Source organism: Gadus morhua, chromosome 8, assembly GCF_902167405.1.
Source record: "Gadus morhua chromosome 8, gadMor3.0, whole genome shotgun sequence".
NCBI lineage: Eukaryota > Metazoa > Chordata > Actinopteri > Gadiformes > Gadidae > Gadus > Gadus morhua.
This window is the reverse complement of record NC_044055.1, coordinates 24,426,036-24,437,180: the sequence shown is the minus strand read 5'-3', so window position 1 is coordinate 24,437,180 and position 11,145 is coordinate 24,426,036. Positions and strand designations below refer to the sequence as shown.

Below are 11,145 nucleotides of genomic sequence, written 5' to 3'. Positions count from 1 at the left end.
TAAATATCCAATGGCCCTTGGTCCGGCATTTCCTAAAAGCTGAAACATGAAAAAAAGGAAAGGAAAAAGAAAGAGATAAAAATATTCCAAATATCTAACACGTGCACAGCATCAACGGATGACTGGGCGCACTGGTATTTCTGAGACGCCAGGGGTTAATTTAAGACCACGGGGGAAACCTGTTGATGATTAGAGCCGCGGAGCGCCACATGTAGACGGAGCTCTCCTCTCCATCCCTCCTCCCCGGGCCTGAGGCTGCACATTGGGCTACACGGACCCTCTCTCTGCCGCTCCCCCAGACGGACCTTCTATCCAGCGCTACCCGGGCCCCACTGCTCTCCAGCGGACACACAAGGTCGACTTGCCTGAGAAACACTATACGGGTGGAGACGGGGGACTAAGCTCTATTATTTATTTTCGAGTTTTCCTCCAATAGTTCCTCAATATCTGATCATTCAAAAGGGACTCAGGATGCGTGATTGAGGCTTCCTGGACTATTTTTTCATCACTATTCCGTTGTGCAGGTTCTCCACTCTTCCAGAAACATGGCGTTCCTCACCGGAATATCTTTACTATGCTTCACATATTTATTTGGCAGAGGACAAAGTGTTGCTCAGATTTGCAGGGGGTCCCACTGCTTCCCAGAAGCTCAGGACTGGAGCCAACCGTGCGTTGGAGAGTACTGTTCGGGGGGGCAGGCATCTACCCCGCGGCGACACGTCAGTCCGCCGGTACAAGCCAGGCCACCGCAGGTCTTCCCCGGGTACCAGCAGGTGAACGCTCAGACCCTCCACCGCCAGGTGCACAGCGCGCCGTCCAGGCCCTACACCGCGGGGTTCACACACCCGCGGGGGGAGGACACGGAGGGCACGAGGACCACCAACCCGCGGACCCTCACGGCGGAGGTGTTCCACCCGGACTGCCATGGTGGGAAGTGCCAGAGCGGGATCTCCTCCAGCAGGACGGAGGCGGCCACGCAGAGGGACTGTAAGGGCATCGAGTGTAGACTCCCTATGCGGCTGCGCCAGAAGCCCCCGCCGTGCGTCGGGCCCGGCTGCGGGCCCCCTGGGGCCGACACGGCAGGGAGAGTGAGCCCCTCGCCTGTGCACGTGACGGACCGGGCGGCGCAGTTCCTCGGCGACCTGGCAGACAGCGGCGGGACCCCCTCCTCCTCCTCCCCCTCCTCCCTGGGGGTCCAGCTGACGTGCGACATGAAGCCAGGTGGGCGCTAGACCGTGACGTCATAACGTCCTCAATGACCGTGAACTTTTATATTTTAGTAATTCCTATATCTATACAGATAGACCCGTGTTAGCGTGACGTCTAGCTTGAAGGAATGTATCCATTAAAAAAAAAAAAAATCATGAGTAAATTTCATTTCAAAGTTTGTGAAACGGCTCATAGGCTATAGAACAAAGACAGATAAGCATTGTTTATCAGATTATTTTTCCTCATCATCGGATTTAACTGACTGTGAAAGTCTGAGCAGCGTCTTATTCCCAAAGTTTCCATGAGACCGGTTGATCAGACTGGAGATCCTGAATAGATTGGTTTTCCGACTTGTATACAAGGCACATCTTCTTATTCTGGATTCTGGTGTGTTATGTCAACGGTGCCAGGCACCAACGAGGTTCCTGAAGATGCCCTGGTGCTCCAGCTTCGTCTCTCCAAGGGCCAGGAGGCGCTGATCGAGGCCCTGCGGGGCCAGCAGGCCGAGGTGAAGGAGCTGCAGCGGCTGCTCACCGGCCAGCAGGGGGCGCTGGTCAGCCAGCAGCGAGACATCCTGGAGCAACAGCGGAGGATGTACGAGCAGATGGACCACGTAAGGAACATTTCCTCATCTCAATCTCGCCATGGGATAATTACCATAATGAGGGTTAATGACGCAGATAAAGTGATGGGAGTGGGGGAGGAACGTACAAGTGGACTGAAACTGTGCTCAATTAAGGAGGGCAGACTGTGGGGGATTGTGGAAACGGTAGGATTACAAAATCCCAGGAAGTAGAGAAGAGCAAGGTTGTACTATCCCACCATAAGCGAGACTCCTTGTAGAGTTCCTGTAGAGTCCCGTTAGAGTCCTGTAGAGTCCCGTTAGAGTCCTTATAGATTCCTTTAGAGTCCTGTAGAGTCCTTTATAGTCCTGTAGAGTCCTATAGAGTCCTGTAGAGTCCTTAAGAGTCCTTTAGAGTCCTGTAGAGTCCTGTAGAGTCCATGCAGAGACCTTATAGAGTCCTTTAGAGTCCTGTAGAGTCCTTTATAGTCCTGTAGAGTCTTGTAGAGTCCTTAAGAGTCCTTTAGAGTCCTTTAGAGTCCTGTAGAGTCCTGTAGAGTCCATGCAGAGACCTTATAGAGTCCTTTAGAGTCCTGTAGAGTCCTTTAGAGTCCTGTAAATATCCCGCTCTTTATCCCATCTATTGTTATGGGGCAGGTGAAGGCCCAGTACAGCGTTCTGCTGGAGAACATCAAGCAGATGTCCTTCCAGGACCTCCAGGGAGAGCTGGACCACTCGAGGGGCAGCCCGGTCCGGGCCCATCACACACAGCAGGCCTTCGCCGTGCACAGGGCCGACATGGAGGCCCAGGTCGTGCAGGTGAGGAGGGGGCCGTCTGGGACCTCAATAGGTCAAGGGGAGGCGGAGGATTGTTTTCCACCGTGACGTGGCGCCCCTAACTTCAAGTGTCATCATCAGATTCATAGCTCAGATGAAAACACGACAACACACAATATCCAATCGCTTACAGCAGACACCAAATACTAAAATATAGTATCTTTAAAAACATAGAATAATTACAAAGACTTGTGTTAACCGGAGTTTCCTTGATCATATAGGACAAATGCCATCCCCAAACATGAATGGCTGGTGGCACTAGCAAGGACATCGATGTGAAGATTATGTTGTGAAAACTTGAAGGACATATATATATATATATATATATGGACTAGGTTGTGAAAGGAAGGATATAGATGTTAAGACTAGTGTTGTGTAGATGGGACGGAAAAATGTTAACCTTCAGTGAACTTTATGCTAAAGAGTGGGCTAAAGAGTGGGCAGTGCAGCGTATGGGTGATGACCCTAAACTGAATCTGACATGGCTCACTTTAAAACAAACACACAATATTTATCATTCATCATCATTTTCAGCTGACATAAAATACCAAATGATGGTATATTTGAAACGATTGCGCAACCTCCTTTAAATCAAAATATTTATGTAAGCTGTTAGATCTGAATCTGGCCATGAAACAGGGTTTCGGAACACGCACACACACACACACATTTTATTTATTCTTGTTCGTGCGTGGGCACTTTTGCAGGTGCTCCAAAATTGATCTTCAATTCTTCGATTGATCTACGACTCACCTTTTATACCTTAAGTTAGAAAAGTGGTACTAAATGACCTGTTGTCACACTGCCCTGCTGCAATGCTGAATGTCTGCCAGCTGTAAGTGTACTCCCCTTGACGTTGTGTTGACCTGTACTACCAGGTGGGGCGCCCCCTGCAGGCCTGTGGGACCTGTGGCCCTGAGGAGCACTGCAGCCTCAGCACCGGTCATCCCGGCTGTGAGCGCTGCACCGTCTGCCCCGCCGGCTTCTTCATGGTGGCCGAGTGCACCGTCCACGCTGACCGCATCTGCCAGGCCAGTACAGAGACGTCTCTCCCTCCAACAAAACCAGCTTACCCTAACCCTAACCCTAGTCCTTTTGTGGTTTTGTAATGGTTGTTAATGTTAAGTTGCAAGTAATTATGTAATGTAAGAAATCAAGTGGTCCCTGGCGCTGAGTTTCATTTTTCAGTTCCCATTTTGATCAGCCACCTCTGTTTAAATGCAATGCCTCTGGTAGCATACGTAAAATAATGTTTATTGCGTCTTAGAAAAACTAAGACAGACTATCGAAAGCTGAGAAACTTAAACGACTTGCTGATAGAGCTCCAGTCAGCAAAGGCAGAGGGTAGCTTTTCATGACCTTTCCATCCTCAAAAGGGCAAGAGGTGTTAATCCCATAGTGAAGAAGCTTCCATTCAATCACAATATTATTTGTTTTAGATGCTGCGCCTCATGGTCAATGTTTTGAATGCGGCAGTGATGAATATCACACAGCCCTCCAACTTGAACAGGCTCCCAGGAACCAAAAGAAAGATCTGGCTCAAGAGCACAGCATCACCCTCTGATGTCCATCTCCACTCAGAAGTTTAGAGAACGCGTTTGTTTGGGTCTAGAGCCTTGTACATAGGAGTTTCGCTCAACGATGTGATGTTAACAGGGCCTAACTTAAATATCACTCTGGGTGTGCAGATACAATATAAAGAGGAAGCCTTCGCATTCACAGCCGACATTGTATAGGTGTGTAACAATAACGCCAAGTTTCTGTCCCAAGATCATGCCACTGATATTAAAGACCTAGATCTCTAGGTGGTCATTCAACCCAGCCTCGGTTAAATTTGGACCTCAAGGCAGATAGATTCTTCTTCGAAGTTACCACTCAACTGGGTGTCTTGTCCAGCATCAGTAATCTCTTTATCGCTGGGCTTTGTCGCACCAGTCACTCTCCAAGGTTAGTCCATACTCATGGAACTGAAGGAATACTTGTCAACAGGGATTCCTTGTTTTCCCCAGAAAGGGAGGAGGCATGGATTAGTAAGAGGTATTCCTTAAAAGATCGGTCAAGTCTTCAGATCGCCAGATGCTACACAAAGTTTTCAGCTTCAGCAGCAGTAAGAACTTTTCTGCAGTTGCTTACCTGAAGATAACCAACACTGATGGGAGTGACCAGGTAGGCTTGTCATGGGAAAAGTAAAGCTGGCTCCTCATCCTGAGCCCACCATACCAAGACATTAACTCTTTGGAGCTGTGATGGAGTTGGCTCATCTCAGCAGAGCTAGACCTTCAGCTCGATGCTGCAACCTTCCGCACAGACGGCACAGTGGTCCTTGGTTACATCTGTTACAAGACAAGACGTTTTTATTTCTCTGTTAGTAACTGAGTAGTATCTATATATCTTAGATCTGTATATCTTCTTGTTCAGCCTAGTGGCACCATGTGTCTACAGAACAAAACCCTATAGATTATGCCACATGGTCCATCACTGCAGGTCATAAAGGACACCAATGGCAAACTCCCAGATTCCTAAGCGAACTAGGATCCTACGTGGATCCTAGTTCAGATGCAGATATTCTTCCTGAAGCGTCTACCTTGAGCATTTTCCCATCGACCAAACAACTTTGTTCACAGCTTCCAATTTTTCCACCTTGATTCAAATCTCAGTCTGGATGAAAAGACCCTTTCGGTTAATCCATCATGCGAGTCAATATCTTTAACAGACTTCCCTTCAAGGTCGACCATTCAAAGAGAGAGCAGTTGAGACAGCTCGCCTTTGGCAAGCTGTTTTTTCCTGTTTTTGAAGTAAGCAACACCATCCAGCAGGTGTAACTTGCAGGAGACTCAGAGCCCACTACCATGTTGAGAGTCTTCCTGCCGATTGCCGCTCACAAGACCCTCCGTTGACAAACGCAAGGGCAGTTCATATGGGAGTAATTGAATTCCTTGAAACGTCAGGTTGTATAATTCACAGCATTTCCTGGCTTTCAGAGGTCAAGTCAAGTAGAGCTCTTTGGACTGTTGGACCAATTTTGCTGATGCTTGCTATGTGCACCTTCAAATATGGATCAATCAGCTGAGAAGACTTCAATGTCAGAAAAGATCTGGACCTTGGTTCTCCCACATGCTCCACATTTTGGAGAGATTTGAGAGAGTATGATTGGGCTTGCAAGTAGAATGTATTTTAGAATGTATTTTCCTCCAGCTAAACAGAAAACGTACCCACAAAGTTCTGGTTACTTTCATGGCAGAATCAGCAGCCATAATATGCTGCTGTTCATGTGTCCACCGATCCCAATGACTCTCTTGCTCGTCTAACACAGATGGTGAAAGTTCTTTCTGCTCCAGCAGGGGAATTTTGAGTTTCAGACACTACTTGCATCAGTAGCGCCGGCTAGAATCTGTTCAACAAAGGGGTTCCTAACATTAGAGACACGTTGGCATTGGCAGCTCAGCCTGCCGGACATAAAGTCATGGAGCATTGTTCTCGTCAAGAACCTAGTGCGTCTAGGACCTAGTGCTTCTGGTCACCCAGATCTTTCCAAGCAAACAAGTATAAGTGGAAGTGAATGGGGAGTTGCAAGTTATTTGTCTGTGTTTCAGTGATGGCTAGGGTTGATTTAATTTAGGAAATGGACAACATAGTTGAACTCAAAGTTAACTCAACAGTCAGGAAATACATAGATCCTGGCATGGGAAGTCTCTCTTTTCAGTCCTATTTTCATCAAATTGGATGCATTGTCAGTCTGTACAATAATGTGTTGTAGTAATTAAATACAACTGTAGTACAATATGTTTATAAATGTTTTGTCTTAATTTACAGTAGGGTTTTTGATAGTAATTGTTACTATACTGGTAGTCTATACTAAAATGAGTGGACAATAATTAATATGGTAAAATAATTTGTTGCAACGATAACTTAATCTAGTTATTTATATGTAAGGCGTAATAGTTAAAACAAGCAATTAAAAGAAAATGTGCCAGTATATTCACAAATATATTTACAGTGTGAACATGTAGCATATTGTTCGTTTTCAGTTTGACCAATTAATTGTCACAATATTTGGACAAATTAATATTTGGTCTCTTGGTGAATGAGGGGTGTTCTAAGCTAGACTCAACACCGATATGAGGCCGGCAAAGTTGTCCCGACAATTACTTGATGTGCAAATAGTTTGAAAGTGTTTTGATTGTAGTCTTTTTGTGAATGTTCTAGGACAGAGACGAATGCCTTGAGGTAACAAACCAATGTGGAGACTCACAAAAGTGTCTCAACACTCCAGGTAAAAGGAAAACACTTCAAACTCTGTATTTAATCCCCGTTCAGCGTATAAAAACCTGACTATTGATCTGCTGCCTCTGTGCTGCCCCCCAGGCGGCTTCAGATGCCAGGGCATGACAGAGCGCGATGCCAACTCAGGGATGTGCAGCCATGGCTACTTCTTCAACATCGACATGGACGAGTGCCAGGCCTGCTCTGAGTGCGAGGGGGACCCCGTGGTGGCGCACTGCACCTTCACCACTGACACCGTGTGCTCCACCTCACCCTCTGGCGACGCCTCATCCCCCCTCTCCCTCTCGCTCTCCTGGGCGGGTGAGGTGGACCTTCCCCCGGCGTCCCGGGGCCAGGCCTTGGGCCACAGCCTTCCCATCGTGGCCCTGCAGATCCAGGGCCGGGAGGACGGGGAGCTGGTGTCAGCGGAGGACGGCCGGCTGGTGCTGATGCAGCACGGCCTGGTGTGGCTGGATGAGAACCTGTCCCTGAGCCATGGCTGTCGCAGCTTCGTCCAGGTGTGCCTGCATCTCAACACCACGGACGACGGCTCCGAAGAGGGACGCGACCTCAGCGGTGTGCGTGTGGAGCAGCGGGAGGGCCGCTCGCTGCAAAGTGCAAGCATCAGTGGAGTGGCGGTGGTTGCCCCCGGTTACCTCATATCCCTGTTCCTGAAGAGCGCCACACAACACTGTAACCATAGCGACGGGCTGCAGCTGTACAACCCACCGGGCTCTCCCCTAAGTCTCCTCTGGCTGTCCCACGACACCGGAGCGGTCGCAATGACAGCGCAGGCGGTGGCCTCAGCCCACTACCACACAAACTACCGCCCCGTGTTCAAGACCACCTTTGCCTCGGACCCCTACGTGCTGGGACTGACCCATGACGGGCGGGGTGTGCGCTTCTCAGAGAGTGGCACCGTGCGCTTTGTCTTCCAGCAGGCGCTGTACTCCATGGGCCAGGCCTGCGTCAACGAGGGCTTCCATCTCTTGGCATACCTGAACCACAATGGCACCGGCGTGGAGCTGTCCCGCACCTTCAAACCAGGCGTCCACTACCGGGACACCTCCGTCTCACTGTCCGGGGCAGCCAGGGTTGACCATGGGGACACACTGGCCTTTGAAGTGCTCTGCCCTGCCCAGTGCAACGTGCGCTACTTCGGCGACGGTACAGGCATCAGCATCCTTAGTCTGGTTTGGGTGCCTGCCGCCATCTCCTCCTCACTGGCAGCGTCCGTGGCCCAAGCGGGCCTCCTGTCCGGGGCCGTCCGTAACAAACCCCTGTTCTTCCAGCAGACCTCGCCCCAGGTCCCCCAGATGGCCATGACGGTGAAGGGTCCCAGAGAGCAGAAACGAGACTTCGTCTTCAGGGAGAGTGGCACGGCAAGCATGGCACTGGACCTTAAACTCATCCACTCCTGCAGCCTGCTGAAGGTGACCTTGCTCCGGCGGGGCGACCAAGAGAAGCGAGGGGAGGGTGGGGGGGAGAGAGGTACGGTGGAGGGAGCGAAACCCGTCCTACTTAGCCAGCAGGTTGGGGGGCAGATGCCCGAGGGCAGCCATTGGGCCAGTGTGGCTCTACGGGCATCCTTCCAGGTGCGGAACGGCACGGCAGTGTTCTTCACCTTGGACTGTGTGCGTGGGCGTGTCAACCAGATCAGTCACCAGACAGGAAGTGGGGTATCAATCCTCTGGGTGGCTGTGTAGGATTCTGGGCTAACTGAGAGGGTACCAAATGTGTGTACCTCGGTTAATGTTGTATATTTTTCAAGAACATATATCCTGTTATTAGTCAATATTACATAATTTCTTAAGGTCCGCCACGTTTAATTCGTTTTTGTGATAAATGTAACTATCATAGACATACTTTATTATAAATGAACTCATATCTAATTATAACAGCAGATATATTTAACTATATTTAGGTATTTATTTTACGTTACATTTGTAATAATGACATTTATATAAACTAATAGCTTCCTGATCTCTATTATCTGTAATAACATCAATGGAATGAAGGTTTTAGTCCATGAGTAGTGTTTGTAGTGTTCCGATGATCTCCATGTAATTTGTCTGTTCTTTATGTAGCTGGGCTTCTCTCTTCCTGCAGAGAGAATGAACATCCTGGTTGGATTTTACGAGTGAGCATGTGTTTCAAGTTAGCCCCTATTTTGTAATGCCCATTACCACTGAAGGCCTTGTTTAATGACCACTTTATGCATATTTCCAACTTAAAGAACCCCCATGTGTTGGACCAGATCCCTGCCATGTCATCCGCCCAATGGAAGGGAAATGTTACAGTAAACAAGTGGTTGAACACAAACTCCGGCACAAGTTGAACAATCCAAACTGTAATGAATTTTTTTTTTGGGAATCCAATAAATTTGTTTTGCCAGATGTGTTTTACGGTTGCTTCTGTGTTCAGCCTGCATGGGTCTACTGTATTTGAAATATGCAATAATGTTTTCTGTGATTGACACCAGCAGTATTTTATTTTTCATTTCAAGGGCATCAACTGTGGTCACACTGGCATGCATTTGCCGAACACACAAATAGGCCTCCACACTGCATCAGATACTGTAACTGTCATGAAAGGCTATATATGCACGGGTGATTTGTGACTTGACCTGACTTGGTAGGACTACACATGTTGGACCTTAAACCCCCCAAAAAAACCTGTGGACCGTTACAGAAAAAAAACCTCATCTCAAACTTTGTCCATAATCCACGCCTCAACGTCAGCAGGGAGGTGTGTAGACGTGGCTTCAATCAAACACAGGTGCAGCCTGCTAGCAGAAGCAGGCTGCACATGTTTCGCATAAAGCATCAAAGAGCAAGGTTCTTTGCCATGAATCAAAACAGTTTGAAAATTATATTAGAGTGCCAGTAAACAGTACGAGCAGTCACCTCACACACATACACACAGACACACACCAAACAGTATTTACTGCTGTGGTTCTGTTTCCGCAGGAGAACAAAACTTGTTGAAATGGCTCATTTCTTTGACCCCTTCTCTTTGAAGTAGTGACACCCCCCCTCCACACTACACACTCCCACCCAAACTCTCTCTACAGTTACTCTTTAGCGCATGTCTTGGGATAAACAATACTTCAAAAGAGGCAAGGAGCATTTATTTACAGGCACGATTAGGGGCACCTTTTTTAAAGGGGACATGTTATGCAAACAAGACTTCCTGGGATTTGGGGTGTTGTCTCTGGTGCTCCCACAGTCCACACACATTATTTTTTGAGTGAGATATGCATTTCTCAGCACATTCTGAAGGGACTGAAACAGAGGTAGTAGCGGTAGGCGTTTTTTCTTTTTTCCTGGAAGCTATTTTCAGCAAACAGCTTCAAAAACATGTTTTCTGGAACTCATATATTATGTTAACTTGTTGGGAAAACACCATAATATGTCTCCTTTAAAGATCGAAGAAATCCCAACCAAATCAGAACAAAACCAAGACCCCCTGGCCTTGTTCTGTTTGTCCTGGTCAAACTTCAACTAGCATAGGAACTTGTGCAGGAACTAACATAGGATCTATCTTAGGAACTACAATATAAACTAACGTAGGTGCTAGCCTACGATCTAGCATAGGAACTAGCATAGAAATTCTATTGGATTAGCATAAGAAATAGCGTAGACATCTAGCATATCAACTGGCATAGGAATAACATATGAAGATGTGTGGACAGCTAACATATAGCATAGGAACTAGCAAAGGGAACAGCATAGGAACTAAGAAACTATGTAGTAACTCTTATAAAAACTAGCTTACTCGCTACTGAATATACAAACAAATGAGTGTAAAAATAGCTAGATATACTGGACTTAGTGAAATAAAACAAAATGCTAATTATCTACTGCAAAAACAAGCTTAAAAAGTAGCTCACTAGCCTAAAAAGTAAATAACCAACGAGCATATAACAGAACCGCTAACTACAAAAACAAAGAGTTGTATTTGAATTGAGGCATGGGGGGGAGAGCAGGTCTGTCTGGAAGAAATAAAACAGGGAATAGCCCAGTGATGTTTGGTACCCTTGCCCTGCTAGTGCATTATCATACTGCATACAAGCCAGCCAGCATGTGTGTGTGAGAGAGAGGGGATTATCTACCTAAACTGCACAGAGAATGATTCAATTTCAATACAGTATGGTAACGATTAGTCTATGACCCCTTGTGGTTTTTAACTACATGGAAACTAGCCAATTCAAAACCTGATCATGCTTTATCTTTTAACACGGCCACAAAAAAAGAAAAGGAAAAATTAAAGGC

The 11,145-nt window shown here is 47.3% G+C and overlaps 1 protein-coding gene across 1 annotated transcript; it reads left to right on the top strand.

Moving 5' to 3' along the window:
• The first annotated feature begins 178 nt into the window (after nucleotides 1-178).
• On the top strand, nucleotides 179-9,267 carry LOC115549385 (uncharacterized). Its single transcript, XM_030364531.1, has 6 exons — nucleotides 179-1,221; nucleotides 1,620-1,822; nucleotides 2,429-2,590; nucleotides 3,487-3,639; nucleotides 6,815-6,881; nucleotides 6,974-9,267. Exons 1-6 carry the CDS (start codon nucleotides 546-548, stop codon nucleotides 8,575-8,577), a joined length of 2,865 nt encoding a protein of 954 aa, XP_030220391.1. The 5' UTR covers nucleotides 179-545; the 3' UTR covers nucleotides 8,578-9,267.
• Nucleotides 9,268-11,145: the final 1,878 nt, after the last annotated feature.

Bases quoted from the DNA above. Each gene is read 5' to 3' on its own strand.
- LOC115549385 (XM_030364531.1), top strand. From the start codon at position 546: ATGGCGTTCCTCACCGGAATATCTTTACTATGCTTCACATATTTATTT. The intron at 2,591-3,486 runs GTGAGGAGGGGG...CTGTACTACCAG, and splicing joins TGGAGGCCCAGGTCGTGCAG to GTGGGGCGCCCCCTGCAGGC. The intron at 3,640-6,814 runs GCCAGTACAGAG...TGAATGTTCTAG, and splicing joins ACGCTGACCGCATCTGCCAG to GACAGAGACGAATGCCTTGA.